Source organism: Lathyrus oleraceus, chromosome 5 (assembly GCF_024323335.1).
Source record: "Lathyrus oleraceus cultivar Zhongwan6 chromosome 5, CAAS_Psat_ZW6_1.0, whole genome shotgun sequence".
Lineage (NCBI taxonomy): Eukaryota > Viridiplantae > Streptophyta > Magnoliopsida > Fabales > Fabaceae > Lathyrus > Lathyrus oleraceus.
Window position 1 is genome coordinate 512,263,337 of NC_066583.1, and position 16,791 is coordinate 512,280,127.

General features: G+C 43.8%; 1 protein-coding gene across 1 annotated transcript; it reads right to left on the reverse strand.

Moving 5' to 3' along the window:
* Positions 1–4,567: 4,567 nt before the first annotated feature.
* Positions 4,568–5,924, reverse strand: LOC127085917 (probable carboxylesterase 15). Its single transcript, XM_051026460.1, has one exon. The coding sequence runs from the start codon at positions 5,703–5,705 to the stop codon at positions 4,686–4,688; it is 1,020 nt and encodes a 339-aa protein (XP_050882417.1). The 5' UTR covers positions 5,706–5,924; the 3' UTR covers positions 4,568–4,685.
* Positions 5,925–16,791: the final 10,867 nt, after the last annotated feature.

The following is a 16,791-nucleotide window of genomic DNA, read 5'->3' on the forward strand; positions in this document are numbered from 1 at the left end:
ATTCGTAATTTCCACCCCAAACTCATTATTTCCTTTTATTTTATTATTTCATTTAAATGATAACACAAAAACATTATTTAATTAATTAAATAATTATAAATAAATCTATCAACCTCTAATTACTCGCCACATTCTCTACCTAAAGATCACTCACCCTTATTACCCTAACACATCTCAATTATCACATAAATAATAATTAAACATACATATAAAATTATAATTAATTAATATAAATAATTTTTAGAAAAACATGATGTTACAGGCTAGCTTATTGATTTGGTGATCTTTATTATAATATTTTGTTTTCAATTCTTAGAGCATATCTTCCTTGAAGTTGTATATTTTGATCTTGTACAAGTGTTACATACGAGTTTTCTTGATTCCTTAAATTCCATACATCTGTTGGTTATGTCATATATTCCCCCACTATTTCTAGATTTTAATTTGAAGATCTCTATTTTTGTATATAAATACTTTATTCTTTAATCTGTTATTGTTTAAACTACTCTGAATTTTAATGCATTTGTTATTTAAAGTTCTTTTGTAAGCCTTCAGTTTTTTTTTTCTTTACTTCTGCATGTTTCATTGTGATTCATATAGAATTTGGAATTCAATATAGTAATGTGGTATAAACTAATAGATATGTAATATGTGGAAAATGCTTATGAATGTATACATGTGATGTATTATATAGTACAATATACATCTTTTCGAATTAATTATATTGAGAATATGCTAAAGTATATTCTATTCTATTCTAGAATGATGAAATATTCCATAAAATATTATATATATATATATATATATATATATATATATATATATATATATATATATATATATATATATATATATATATATATATATATATATATATATATATATATATATATATATATATATATATATATATATATATATATATATATATATATTAATACTCCCTCTCAAGTTGGAGCATATAAGTCAAATGCATCAAGTTTTTCATATATATATAAGTAGTTTTAGATTTTTGCAAGGATTTTGTAAACACATGTGTCAATTGATCATTAGAGTTGATAAAGTTTGTGATGATGTCGTCTGATTCAATCTTCTCTCTAACAAAGTGGCTGCCTATCTCATTATGTTTGGTCCTCTCATGAAAGATTAGATTTGAAGTAATTTACAATGCAACTTGATTATCACAAACAAGTGTCATTGGTCTTGCTTCTTCAATTTGAAATTTCTTGAGCAATTGTTTTAACCAAATGAGTTCCCATATTGCCATTGCCATGACCTTATTCTCTGTCTCATCGTTTGATCTTGAAACTACATTTTGTTTCTCACTTTTTCAGGATTAAGGTTTTCTCCAATAAGTACACAATGCCTATAGGTGAATTGTCTATCAATGGTTGACTCTGCTCAATCAACATCAGAGTATCCAACTATCTGAGTATGTCATTTATCTTCATACACAAGGCCTTTTTCTAGAGCACATTTGATGTATCTCTGAGTTCGGATAACAACATCCATGTGTTCTTGGCAAGGAGAATTTAAGAACTGACTTACCACACTAACCGCAAAATAAATGTTCGGACGAGTGACTGAAAGATAATTCAATTTTCCAACCAATCTTCTATATCTTCCTGAGTCAGATAGAGGCTTCCTCTGATTAGGTAGGAGTTTGACACTTGGATCCATATGAGTATCAACTGGTTTAGCGTTCAAGAAACTTGTTTCTTCCAAAATATCAATAACATACTTATATCCATAACATATTTCCGCTAAGAAATCACCAAACGGTGCCACTATTTTGCTTGGAAATCATAAATGATCAGTAAACTATGAGATGAGATCTTGGATCACTGGAGCAAGTTTTTAATGCAGCGGAGACGAGATTGGATTGAAAGGTTAACACTTGAACGCCCAATTCACCGAGAGAATAAGGAGTATTGTGAGGGTGTGAATTTATTCGAATACTTGAAATGTTGCGTTTTCTTCGTTATATAGTGTGAGCGGTTATAATCGTTCGTGGGAGAAGACGTGTGTTGTGCGGGTGATCATTTGATCTAATCAAAACATGATTGACGCATATGGAAGGTGAAATCATATGCCCTTGGTTGAATGAGGGACCACACTATTCCACTCTCTTTCACTTGATGCCGCTTTTGGGCCTTTCGCTATGGGCATTGCAAACGACCCATAACAAAAATTAAATGTAGTAAAGATGAGGGGTGCTATGTTGGATTTGTGAAAAAACTATATGAGATAAAATAAAATAAACATATTAGAGAGAGTGTTGGGTAGCACCTATAATAAAAAATATTGTGCTTTGAACATGTAGAGAGAAGACTTGTGAATTCAGTAGTAAAAAGAATAAACCAAATGAAGAGTAGTTAAATAATTAGAGGTAAATGGAGATCTAAAAAAACTATATGAAAAACTATTAAATAAAATATCTCAAGAATAAGGAGTTGAATATTATCATCATTTTTGATAGAATATTATGATGTAGTTTTTATCTATGTAGTCGACTTTATTTAGGAGAGAAAAATTTGATTGTTGTTATTTTAAAAAATAATTGTTGAAGAGTGAAATATAAAATATATATTTTTTAATTATAAAGAAAAACTAAACATCGTTAAAAAAATACTAGATCGATGTTGTGTCATCGTGGTATGCTCCAGACGAATCTTTGCCTTATACGCAATCAGGACGTTAAGACGACTTTACACTATGTGGGAAACTGTGATTTTTTTACTCGTTTTTGGAAATCGGTTAGGTTTTTGGATCCACTATTCTTCCAAAGGGATAATTTCTATGATTGAGAATTAGACATAACGTCGATGATGACTCTACATTTTTGGTTGTGTGTTGGTGGTTATGACGCACTAAGAAAAATTGTGTCTTGCGAATTAAGTGATATCTCTTATACTTTGAAACTCATCACAATCAATCATGCCAATCTGTTTGCTAAAAAAATTCTCAAGCATAATCTGCCTCCTCCAACGAGAACGATCACGTGGAATGCACACAAAGGTAGTAATATGATTTTGAATATTAATGACAATAGCCTTGGTAATCTCAATGTCTTGTATTTTGATGGATTGATTTGAAATGCCGATGGTGATTGAGTTCACAATTTTGCAGATAATATTGGTTATTTTAACATCCTTCATCCTGAGCTGATGGCGCTATATCATGGTTTGCATATGGCCTAAGAACTTGGCATCAAAATCTAATGTGTTATTTTGACTCCAACTCAGCTATCAAACTTATCTCAGAGTCTGTTAATGTTTGACATCGCTCTGAAGGGGAAGTCATAAAGAGTTTCATGTTAGTGGACTACGAACCTGTCAGCATCATTGAGGCTCTAAAGAAGAAGGTGTGGGTGAATGTCATGAACGAAGAGCTTGAGACCATTGAAAGAAATCAGACATATGAATTGATTGTTCTACCTCATAACAAGAAAGCCATTAGTGCGAGATGGGTTTTCAAGATAAAGCTTAAGTCAGATGGTTCATTTACTAAGTATAAAGCAAAGTTAGTAGCTAGAGGATTCCTACAAAAGTATAGTTTAGATTTATGTGAAGTGTTTGCACCTGTAGCTAGACATAAAACCATAGAGTTGGTTATTGCTATAGCTGCAAATAGGAATTGGTCTCTCATGCATTTAGATGTAAAGTTAGCTTTTTTAAATGGCCTATTGCAAGAATAAGTTTATGTGTTACAACCTCCTAAGTTTTTGAAAGAGAACAAAGAATAGATGGTGTACAAGCTTCATAAGGTCTTGTACGGGCTGAAACAAGTTCCAATGGCTTGGAATCTGAAGATTGATTTATTTTTTAAGCATCTGGATTTCAAAAAATGTAAAATGGAATATGGTGTGCATGTGCAACATACTTCTAATGACAATGTAATTATGGTGTATCTTTATGTAGATATCATACTTCTGACAGGGAGTTGTACTTATGAGATAAACAAGTTCAAAAAGGTGTTGATGAATGCATTTGATATGACTGACCTTGGAAGTATGGTATATTTTTTTAGGAATGGAGATTTTACACTCTGAATGGAATTATTATGCAACAGTTAAAGTATGAACTTGAGTTGCTGAAGAGATTTGAGTTAATGAATTGTAAGTCAATAGTCACACCTGCTGAGACAAATCATAAGCTAGACTCTGATGCTGATGGTGAGGATGTATATGTTACAACCTTCAAACAGTTGGTTAACTCTTTCAGATATCTGTGTGACACCAGGGCCTCACACATATTATGCAGTTAGAATGATGAGTAGATTTATAAGTAAATCAGTGTTGTCACATTATCAAATCACAGTCAGGATTCTGAGGTATGTAAAAGGAACTCTGAGACATTGAATTTTGTTTCCATCTAAAATGTCTAATGATGTTGAACTGATATGTTATTCAGATTCTATCTGCTGTGCTGACAATTTGAACATAAGAAATACTAAAGGGTACATGTTATGTATCTAGGAACTCCTAATGCTGCTCCAAGAAGCAATTTAAACTAATGAGGTCAAACTTTCATAAGTCAATACAATTAAAAAAATGAAGTATACAATATAGATCCAAATTGGTGTTTATTAATAAAATAAAAAAGGTTACAGCACATTCATACCTAAACATAACAACCCGCACCACATAAGAAACAAACCCTGAACAAGAAAAACAATTTCAAAATTTAATGCTTCTCAATAAAGTCCTTAACCCTAGCCATGAGTGCATTCAGTTCAGCACTGACAGTGGGGTCCATATCCACAGCAATTTTGTTGAGATAGAAACTATGTGTCATGTTCTTGCTCACAAACAGGTCCACTTCTTTATTATCCTTTTTCATGGCTTCATAGTACTCCATTTGTGGGTCCCTCAACAAGTCTTTTTCAGCCACGCAGAGAAGAAATGGCGGCAGTTTGAAGCCGGCAAGAGGTGGCGCCGCCTCGCCCATCGGGCATGTGATGGGATGGTCTTTGTTGCTCCCAATTGGTAACGACAAACTCAAGAATTTGTCCAGCATGTCCAGTGTTAGAAATGGTGATTGTGGCATTTCATTTTCGGATCGGCTTCGCTCCGACCGGACATATCCAGGATGGATGGGAATCGCTCCCGCGAGTCGAACTGGTCTCAGATCGGTTGAGCTTGCTCTAGCAGACACTTCATGGACTAAATTTCCTCCGGAGCTATCTCCTATGAGAAAAACTCTGTCAAAGTCGCCGTGTTTCTCAAGCCACGGGTCATGTGCGTCTCCCCTGGCCACAGATTGAAGCCATCGGAGCGTCGCAAACCCGTCCTCAATGGCAGCGGGAAGACGATGCTCCGGGGCTCGTCTGAGAAACGGGGAGACACAAATAGACCGAGTAGACTTAACAAACCGAGTGTAAACCTTATAGTACATGAAACAATCCGGTTCAGTAATACAAAAACCGCCTCCGTGGAAGTGTATAAGTATAGGCAATTTCTCATTTTCCGTTGGCGTTTTCTCCGGTAGGTATAATCGAGCCCGGTGGATGAAGTTGTCGTTGGTGGTAGTGCTCATGGTCACGTCACGTGTGGCAACTCCGTCGATGAATTCCTCATGGGGAGCAACCGGTTCAATCATGAAATTGACCTCGGGTGGACCGGTCCATGTCCGGTCCACCGAACCGTCGTCGTAGATTCTAAGCCAACCGGACACTTCATCGACTAGCTTCTTCTCTTGAACCATAGTATGATTCTTAATTGTGAGTGTGATTCATTGAATGAGCTCCATTCTTATATAATGTATAAGAGTGGGTGGTGCGGTAGTAGTTGGTTTTAGAGGGGGTGTGGAAAATATTAAAAATAGACCAAAGGATTTAACACATGAAACTTCTATGGAACTTCTAATGTGAAACTCAGTGATGTGTGACTGAAATAAAGTTTGAAAAAAGGATAACCATACGACACCGTAGTCTAAAAGATTAGTCGTATAGATATTATAAATTATAGATGAGTGAGTCCAAATCCTAACGTCACTACAACACATGCCAAAGAATTTGGTGTAACTAATATAATAACTAATCAAACGTATAATAATTTGACACTATAATGGCAAACGAAAAAGAGAACTACTTTTGGTTTTAAGATGAAAAAATAGGATCTATGGTACCGTAAAATTATTTTCAATTTTTTTACCGCCAATGTTTTATAGTTACACTATTTAATTTATAGTTTTAAAATTAGTTTAGGTTTGAGAATTTGTTGCTTTGGAATTTGTTGCAGATGACACTATTTATGGGGAGTGATAAGTTTGAGGAATTAGAGTCTTAAAACATCCATAGAAATTTTGAGTTGGTATCGGATTAGGCAGGATAATTAGACTCAATACTTAAATATCATATATATATATATATATATATATATATATATATATATATATATATATATATATATATATATATATATATATATATATATATATATATATATATATATATATATATATATATATATATATATATATATATATATATATATATATATATATATATATATATATATATATATATATATATATATATATATATATACATATATATATATATATATATATATACATATATATATATATATATAATTTAAATAAATTTTTTTTTAAATAACCAATATTTCAAATAATTACTTTTTAAATAAAAAAATTTTTGTCACATAGAGCACTGCCTGTGGCGCATGCACTCTAAATTGATTCTAAGAACCATTGCCTTTTGTGCATGTTTTAGTGTCATATCAACGGGAATGGCGCATGCATGATGGTAATAAAATCATGTGTCATCCCTCCTGACTTCTATGTTGTCTTGTTTTTTTATAAATATGTCATTCCCTCTCCACCATTTGTCACCTATTTTCTCATTCTCTCCTTAAATTTTTCTTCAAAATACCTTATGTCATAAAAAATGCTAATTTATTTTATTCGACAGTAAAATCTCTGATGAAGATCCGACTTTAGAGCACTGAGACTTTCGAGCATCTTGAGAGAAGTTTGATTTATTGGTTAAATTGAAACATTGGAGACGGTGAAAAGATCATAAGAATTTAAAGACGTGTTACGGTGTTCAATAATAATGAAGAACGTCGTGTTTGAAAGTCAATTAAAACTGACAGTGATTGTCTTATTATTATGCATAGTGCAGATGATAATGTCCTGATGGTTGTAATCTCATAGATATGTTGTTTGTTTAGTTGTTTTATTTGTTTTCCGCATTGTTGTTTTAAGTGTTGTAACTGAAAGTTATAATCTCTTATTATGAAAATAGCGTTGTTTTCAATATAAAATTAAATGGTTACATGAAATAAATTACATATCAAAAGCAAGACTAAAAGTGGATACAATAATTATGTTATGGAACTTACTCCAACATTGGGACAGTTTGTACAATTGTGTCTGGGTTGATGACATATACTACATGATCTTACCATTTTATTCTCCGTATCCATTTTGGTTCGAATATTCATGTTATTAGGACGACCCTTTTTATTTCTTCATATATTTGTGTTATGCCAAACCATGTCCCCTTGATATGTAGGGCAATAATCCTCTTTTCTACCACTAGAAAGCTATTGTTGTACACATGCATGCGTTTATGACTTTGTAACTGGAGGATAGTAGGTTGGAAGGATCCTGACGAGCATGTGAACATGCCTTTATGACATGGATGCAAGGCATGCAGAAGACTTGAAATTTTCCGCAATCGCATCAACCTCTATCTAGTTCGACCCAGTAGTATCTCATTTGCCTTCCCTCATTATAGTTCATTGTCTCTTCTACATTGAACAGTTGTCCTGATTGTAACACTGAACTCCATTTTGAACATATGGTCTCAATTAGTGATCCTAACCTAAAATAGGTTCCTCACACCAATGTAGTTATCAGTAGGTTTTTGATGCATTCGAAGACATAGTTCATTGATTTCACAAGATTTGTTGTCATGTGACCCCATTATTGACCACTGTCGAATACCCCGGTCCACTTCTGCACTATAATCACTAGTACAAAATTGTCTAATAATAATGTCAATTTAATAACGCTTTTAAATAAAGCATTATACAAAATAACAGCCAAAATTTTATGATAGCCTTTTTAAACTAGGCGCCATTATAGAGTGATTCATATGATAGCGCTTTTGTAAAAGCACTATTATAAAGTGTTAGAAAAAAGTTGATCTCACCTGATCAGGAGGGCCTTCCAAGGTCTTGGTGAATGGGCCGGAGAATGAAATGAGAGGGGGGTGTACCTGCAAGGTGCTCCAACGCTTAAGTCAGAAAAGGTACAGAATGAGATTATCAGAGTGTGAGTTAGCATACCTGCCCCTTTGCCATGAAAGGGGTATTTATATTGAGCCCCCAGCGCTGGGCCAAGGCTCCTAATGGGCTGGATTAGCTAGGCCCAAGGAGGAGCTGCCAGGGGACGCGTAAGAAGCGTTAAGACCTAGACCAAGGTCTGCCCCCTGGTCCAACTGCCCCTATCCCTAAGGAGACAATATAGGGGAGTTGGGTGACGTGGTGAGTGGGATGCCGTTATGGCTCTGCCCGACACAACTTAGGTGCCCGCGGCGTGGGTTGACGATGAGTGGATGGAGATCATATGGGGAGGACCCGCTCGTTGTCCGACACGTATTTAAGGGGCCGGGGAGACATTCTCCGGGCGGACGGTCGTTCACCTGACGTGCCCTCATGGTCGCTTGGATACGGTCGTTTGGACGTGGGCTTGGCGAGCATTGGGCCGTGCCGTGCTAAGTGTCGTGGCCCAGTCCAGAACAGGAGCCCCCCAAGTCGAGTCTCTGAGCCAGAGAGATGACTTATGTTTCAACTAAGGGTTCCCCGAGACGATGGGGAAGCTTGATCGTTAGATAGGTGAGGTCGTAACAGACCTATTCATGACTGACATTTCTCCGGGAATGTCGGGGATGGAGGTGATCGGTTGATCTGCACCTTCCTTGTAGTAAACGTGGGTATGGCGCGGGGAGGAGGCGTCTTGGTGAGTCGAGGAGACGGACAGGTGCTCGGGTCGTTTCAGCTTCTTGTCTTTGATAGACGTGTCTCACGATTAGTGGCGTCGCTTCGTTTCGCGCGCAAAGACGGCGTAGGCAGGCTAGGCAATGATGACCTAGCGTGTTGGTCCACGTGCCAAGCCCTATAAAAAGGGGTTGAGTAACTTCATTTCTACCTTTTTCTCGCTCATACGTTCACCGGAGATCTCCACCTTCTCTCTCGTTTGCTTGCTCAACCGTCTGGACCGCCGTCTCCGCCCGTCCTCCTATCTGAACCACCGTCTTCTGTTCGGACACCACCGTACCCTTTCAACTTAACTATGTCAGGTATGATTTTCCACTGTGACCCATTCTTTTTCCTTGTTGTTTTCTGTCAAACGCATGATAATGTTGTAGAAATGTGGTTAGGTTTAACTTGGGAACAGTGTAGTGGACTGTAGGTGTATATTAGATGGTAGAAAATAGGGTTGGGATCCTACTGTACCGGGCACAAACTTCATATGCTGGGCAATACTTGCATAGGCTGTATGAAGTTTATGCCCGGTCTCCATAGAATGCGTGCGCCACCGAGTTGAGCGCGGTTAGTGTCCGTCGCCGCTACGCCCTTTCACTTGACCTGCGGTGGAAGGGTGGATTTGATATGACGTCGAATTCACTCTTTCTGTCTGCGTTTCAGGTGCTACCGGGCGCTTACGACCGAGGAAGGAAGATTCTGGGTCCTCCACCGAAGACGCGACAATCGCTCGTCTCCCTGTCGGGGATGGGAGTGTCCGAGATGGTACCGAACATGCCTCCTCTTCCGGGCAGGTCGACTTCTCATGGGTTGCGGACGAGCCCTTGGAGGAGGAATCAGACTTCTGTGACGAGGCCATCACTGCTCACGCTATGGTCGAGGCCATAAGCCGGGAGGATCCACCAAACTGGTATTGCTGCGCCCCCAAGGAAGAAGACCGCATTTGTCATCATTTCCCGGGGAAGCAGTTCACCATGTATGAATTTGCTTTTCGTGAGGCGGGGATTAGACTGCCCTCAGCTCCTTCCAGATGTCGGTCTTCAAGTGGCTCCGGCTGGCGCCGTCCCAACTACATCCTAATGCTCTCGCATTTATGCGGGCATTCGAGTTAGTTTGCCAGTTCCTCGGCATAGGTTGCACCCGGGCTCTCTTCTTCCACGTTTTCCATCTCCAGAGGTCCGGTTCCCGTGGTCGCCACAGTTGGGTTTCTTTCAAGCAGCCCGTGCGTCTGTTCAAGACGTACGAGGATTCTGTTCGCCATTTCAAAAGCCGGTGGTACGTGGTGATGCCGATTACCCGGGCTGCCCTTCACTCTCTCTACTACTATCAACGGGAACCCAACGGGGAGGAGACGCTGATGTCGAAGATACCGCTGAGGTGGCAGCGTGATCATTTCGATCTCTCCACAGCGCATTACCGGGTCAAGTACGCGATGCTCGGCGAGGAGGATAGGCTCGCGTACAAGAAGCTGGTCGATTACGTGCAGAGCTTCAGCTTGGCGTTCTGGGCGAATCGACAGGGCGTGCCCTACCTGGATGAGGCCGGGGAGCTAATCACCGAGACGCGTTATATCAATACGAAGGCTCTGCTCGAGTGTGATACCGAGGAGGAAGCTCTGGCGTTATTGAGTAGGCAGACTTTGTTTAGCCTTTTATTTCTGTTTATGACTTCGGTCGCTAATGTTTGTGTGTAATTTATTTGCAGGTGCCATGCCCAATGCTCGTGATCGGGTGCTGAAGCTAGCGAATCAGGTCGGCGCTCCTGACCGGGTGCCCAAGAAGAAGAAGAAAACTGCGGCCCGTGTCTCGGAGACTGCTGGCGATGCCGGGGTCGGTCCCTCGCAGGCGGCGAGCGTGATTCCTTCCTCTCCTCCTCGGCTTCACCCGATCAACATTCCTGATAGCAGCCCGTCGCCAGCGGCTTCTCCCCTCCATAAACGGAAGCGTCCGGCTGGGGCCCTTACCAGGTCGTCTCCAGGAAGTCCGAACGGACCGGGGAGCTATCTTCTACCTCCCTGCTATGTGGAACGGTCGTTCTTCAAGGCCGAGGAGTCGATTGTTGTGCCCGCGCCTGAGGCCAAGGCTATTCTGGACCAGGATGCTGCTGCTCGGAGAAAAGATCTGGCCAGGGATATTGCTGCTGTCATCCGGGTGATGGAGACGGCCATGGTTTTGACCGACACTTCGGTCTCCACTGCCTCGCTGGAGGGTGCCCTTTTGCAGGTCCGGCGGAGAAGGAAAATTATCTAAAGATCTGTCGGACTACAAAGAAGAGCATCAGCTACAGGAAGGGCTGAGCCGGAAGCTGGAGGAGGTGGAGAAGGAGAGGGACCAGTTGAAGGCTGCGACGGCGAGCTTGGAAGAGCAGGTGGCCGACCATCAGAAGCTGACCGAGGACAACGCTGGCCTACGGGCTCAGGTTGCGTTTCTCGAGGGAAAGGTCCGTCCCCTGGCAGATGAGACCGAGGAGGAACGCGCCCTTGGTTCGCGCGGTGAGTTGCTAGGGCATATTCGGACTCTCAACCAAGATCTCGTGGCCTGCTTCAAAGAGGGTTTCGACAATGCTGTCGAGCAGCTCGGGCTTCTGAACCCTGAGTTGGTGACAGCAGGGTCGGCCTATAACTACTGCGTCCGGGATGGTGAGATTGTCTGCCCGTTTGAAGTGGAGGAGGAGCTGGGGGGAGAAGAAGAAGAAGAAGAAGAGGATGAAGAGGTGCTCCGAGCGGAGTCTTAGTTTATCTGTTTTTCTTTGATTCTAGTTATCATGGCCTGCGTGCCTTATGTATTTTGGCCTTCGGGCGTTGTAATATGGCCTTCGGGCGTACTTGGCTTCGGCTACTGTTATCGTTTTTAATGTATGAATATTTTCGTTATCATTCATTGTGCTCGTTTGTGTCTGATACTTGTTTGTATGAATTCGTACTCTGCTCGACTTTGTTAATCTCCTCGGTTTAGGGAACCGACGAAGTGTCGGGCTTTGTGCCCGTGGGTATCGAAGCCCGGGTCCGTTGTTCGAACCCTGGTCCCGAGGCTTGGGTCCTCCCATCGCGAGCTGGGTGCCCTGCCAGTCTTGGTACTTCGACGTTGAGCCTTGGTCAAGATCCCAACCGTCGGGGAGGGTTGTGTTTGTTATGTGACCCCGGATCGTTCCCGGGTCTCGTGGTTCCTCCCTGGGATTTTGGGGACGAAGAGCGTGGTCGTACCTGCCACGTCTCTCCGTGGTGTATTTAGCTGTAATATTGTCTAAGTTTTTCTGCGTTCCATGGTCGAGCGAGTTGTTCTCCTTGTAGGTTTTCTAGGTAATAGGCCCCGTTGCTCGTTTTGTCGCGGACGCGGTAAGGGCCTTCCCAGTTGGCCGCCAGTTTGCCCTCTCTCGGGTTTTTCTGGTTTCTTCTGAGGACCAGGGTGCCGACCTGGAACTCTCTTTTTATGACTTTCGCGTCATGGCGTAGTGCTATCTTTTGTTTGAGGATTGTTTCCCGGAGAGCTGCTTCGGAACGTATCTCCTCGACTAGGTCGAGCTCGGCTCTAAGGGTTTCATCGTTCATTTCCTCGTCTAGGGGCTCCTCTGTCCTCCTCGTTGGCGTCCGTATCTCCACCGGGATGACTGCCTCGGTGCCGTAAGTTAGTCGGAACGGGGTTTCCCCGGTGGTAGAATGTGGTGTCGTGCGGTAGGCCCATAGGACGCTATGTAGCTCCTCGACCCATGCCCTCTTTGCCTCGCCGAGTCTGCGTTTGAGGCCACGTAAGATTACCCTGTTGGCCGCCTCTGCCTGCCCGTTCGTCTGCGGATGCTCGACAGACGTGAAATGCTGTGTGGTGCCCAGGCTGGCGATGAAGTCCTGGAATCCTCCGTCCGTGAATTGTGTCCCGTTGTCTGTGACAAGTGCCTGGGGTATACCGAACCGAGCGAGGATGTTGCGTTTGAAGAACCGGAGAATGTTCTGCGCGGTTATTTTAGCCAGTGCCTCCGCCTCGATCCATTTGGTGAAGTAATCCACCCCGACGATGAGGTATTTATTCTGATATGATCCGGTGACGAAGGGTCCGAGGATGTCCATGCCCCACCACGCGAAGGGCCATGGGGAAGACAATGATTTGAGGTCGTTCGGGGGTGCGAGGTGCATGTCGGCATGTCGTTGGCATTTGTCACATCTTTTGACGTGCTCTTTCGAATCGTTTTGCATGGTCGGCCAGTAGTAGCCTGCTCGAAGGGCTTTTCGTGCGAGCGATCGTCCGCCGAGGTGTTGAGCGTTAATTCCCCGGTGTATCTCTCCAAGGATGTCGGGGACTTTCTCTTCCTCGACGCATTTGAGTAGTGGGATGGAGAATCCTCTCCGGTAGAGTTTGCCTTCGAGGAGTACGTACGAGCATGCGCGTCGTTTGACAGTGGTCGCCTCTTTCGGGTCAGCCGGGAGTTCGTCTCGTGTGAGGTAATTGTAGATGGGTGTCATCCAACAGTGGGCATCTCCAATAGCGTTGACCTCGAGTGGAGGCGGTAGTTTGTCGATGCTGGGCCGCGGGAGAATTTCTTGGATTACTGATTTATTCCCACCCTTTTTCCTCGTGCTGGCTAGTTTCGAGAGAACGTCTGCCCGTGTGTTGTGCTCGCGGGGTATGTGTTGAACTTCCCATTTTTCAAATTTATCAAGTTTTTCTTTGACGAGGGACAAGTACCCGAGGAGGTTGTCGTTCTTGGTTTGGTATTCTCCTCGCACTTGTGAGGCCACGAGCTGGGAGTCGGTGGATATTTTTACCTCTTTTGCTCCCAGGTCCTCGGCTAACCTCAGGCCTGCGAGGAAGGCTTCGTATTCGGCTTGGTTGTTTGATGTTGGGAACGCTAGCGCTAACGATACCTCTATCAGGATCCCTTCTTCATTTTCGAGGATGATCCCGGCCCCGCTGCCTGATGTGCTAGAGGCGCCATCGACGAAGATCGTCCATTTGTGGGCGCTTTCTGCTGGAGTCGGGCAGTGGGTCATCTCCGCGACGAAGTCGGCCAGCGCCTGAGCTTTCAAGGCTTTCCTACTTTCGTATTGTATGTCGAATTCGGAGAGTTCTAGTGACCACTTGAGCATCCTCCCGGCCATATCCGGGCGCCCGAGCAGCTGTTTGATTGGCTGGTCGGTCCTCACCTTTATCGTGTGTGCGAGGAAGTAATATCGTAGTCTCCTCGCTGTGTTGATGAGGGCCAGGGCGACCTTTTCGATTTGCTGATATCGGAGCTCGGGACCTTGGAGTGCTTTACTCGTGAAATAGATGGGCTTTTGTCCTTCGTCGGTTTCTCTTATTAGGACGGCGCTGACGGCCTCGGTCGCCACGGATAGGTATAAGTATAGGGTTTCCTTTTCTGATGGCCGTGATAAGACCGGGGGTTGGGACAGAACCTTCTTTAGATGGAGTAGCGCTTGCTCGCATTCATCGGTCCAGTCGAAGGTAGCCTCTTTGCGAAGGAGTCTGAAGAATGGCAATGCGTGCTGGGCGGACTTGGCGATGAAACGGGAGAGTGAGGCGAGCACTCCATTGAGTGACTGGATCGATTTTTTGGTTTTCGGGGTCGGAAACTCCGAGAATGCCCGGCATTTGTCGGGGTTGGCCTCGATCCCTCTTTCGGTGAGATAGAAACCGAGGAACTTGCCTGCCCGGACTCCGAACGTGCATTTCTCGGGGTTGAACCTCATTTTACACTGTCTCGCCTGCTCGAATACCTTCGTAAGGTGTCGAGCATGGGTTATCTCCTCGTGTGATTTGACGATCATGTCGTCCATGTATACTTCGAGCATGTCCCCTATTTCGTCCTTGAAGACTTTGTTCATCATGCGTTGGTATGTAGCGCCAGCGTTCTTGAGCCCGAACGGCATCACGTTGTAATAGTAATTGCCCGTTGGGGTCATGAACGCTGTGTGTTTCTTGTCTGCGGGCGACATAGGGATCTGGTTGTATCCACTATATGCGTCCATGAAGGACAAGAGTTTAAAACCTGCAGAGTTGTCAACGAGCGAGTCTATATTAGGGAGGGGGAAAGCATCTTTCGGGCAAGCCCTATTAAGATCAGTATAATCAACACACATACGCCATTTTCCATTATTTTTCTTAACGAGGACTACATTAGAGAGCCAGGTTGTGTACTGGGCTTCAGAAATAAAATTTGCCTCTAAGAGGTCTTTTACAGCTCGCTCGGCAGCCTCTGCCTTTTCGGGCGATTGCTTGCGTCTACGCTGTGCTATGGGCTTGGCTGCCCGGTCTACAGCTAGCTTATGACACGCGATCTCGGGGTCCAGCCCGGGCATTTCTGCGGCATTCCACGCGAAGAGGTCGGAGTTCTCTTTGAGGCATGCTACTAGCTCTTCTCTTGTTTCCTCGGGTAGTCCCTGACCTATCTTCACCGTCCTTTCCGGATCGTCCCCAAGAGGAATGAGTTCGAACTCCCCGTCGGGGATTGGTCGGACCGGGTGTTCGAGAGAGCGTTCCTTGGGGAACCTCCCCTCTTCGGTCTCGTCCAGCCCGATGCGACAGTCGAGGTCGATGGCGTTGACTCCTCGGGCAAGATCCTCGGTCTTGAGTTTTTTGTTGCAGTTGCTCTTCGTGCTGACTACGGCCTGTCCTTTTACTGCGGCGTCGTAGCATCGTCGGGCTGCTTCGATGTCACCATGGATGGTGACCACACGTCCCAATTTGGTGTAGTATTTCATCTTCAGGTGGACGGTGGATGGGACCGCAGTGAGTTCGGCCAGTGTCGGGCGTCCAAAGATGCAATTGTAGAGAGACGGACAGTCTACGACCAGGAATTGTATTTTGACTTCCCTGGCCGTTTCTTGTTCGCCGAAGGTGACGAGGAGCTCAACATATCCCCACGGTCTGGTTGTTGCTCCGTTGAATCCTTGGAGATCTGATCCGACGTAGGGGGCTAAGTTGGTCTTGTCTAGCTTCAGAGTCTTGAAGAGGTGGACGTACATGATATCCACTGAGCTGCCTTCGTCGACCAGGATGCGCCGTACGTCGAATCGGGCCATCTTTGCTCTTATCAATAGTGGGATGGCCGAGTTCGGGGATCCGCCCGGGAGTTCCTCCAGGAAGAAGGATATTGGGTTGGATTTTCCCCGGTATTTTGTCAATGTCGCTTTCTGCTCGGGGGCAGTCAGTAGGAGTTCGTCGAACTTACGTTTGACGGAGAGGGCCGCGGATTCCCCGTTAGTTCCTCCTCCTGATATCACCAGTGTGGTAGGGAAGTCTTCCCAGGGGCTGAGTGCAGTGATCTTGCCCTCGGGCAATGGTTCGGGGAGGAAGAAATCTTCCGGTCGTGACACGCAGAGGGCCACTTGATAGGGAGAGTTGTCGGGGGGTGTGTTTTCCCGGGGTCTCTTCTTCTCTGGCTCGTCGTGTCTGGGAGCTTCGTTCTTCCTCGTGTACTGCTTCAGGTGCCCTTCTTGGATTAAAATTTCAATCGCATCTTTCAGGTGGACGCAGTCTTCGGTCACGTGCCCGTGACTTCTGTGGAACCGGCAGTACTTTGATTTGTCGGTGTGGGGCTTTGGCGCAGACGGTTTTGGGAACCTGACCCTGCCCTGCTTAAATTCAGAGTTGATACATTCTGCGAGGATACGCTCTCGAGGAGCTGTCAGTAAGGTGTACTCGCTATATCTGCCCGCGGGGCCTCTTCCTTCCCGGACCTCGCGAGGTCTTTCTTCTCTTCGTTTGTCTCCGTTGCGACGGGAAATGCTCGTGTCCTCGCGTTTTGAGTGCTCGGTCTCCCCAGCGTTACGTCCGCTGCGG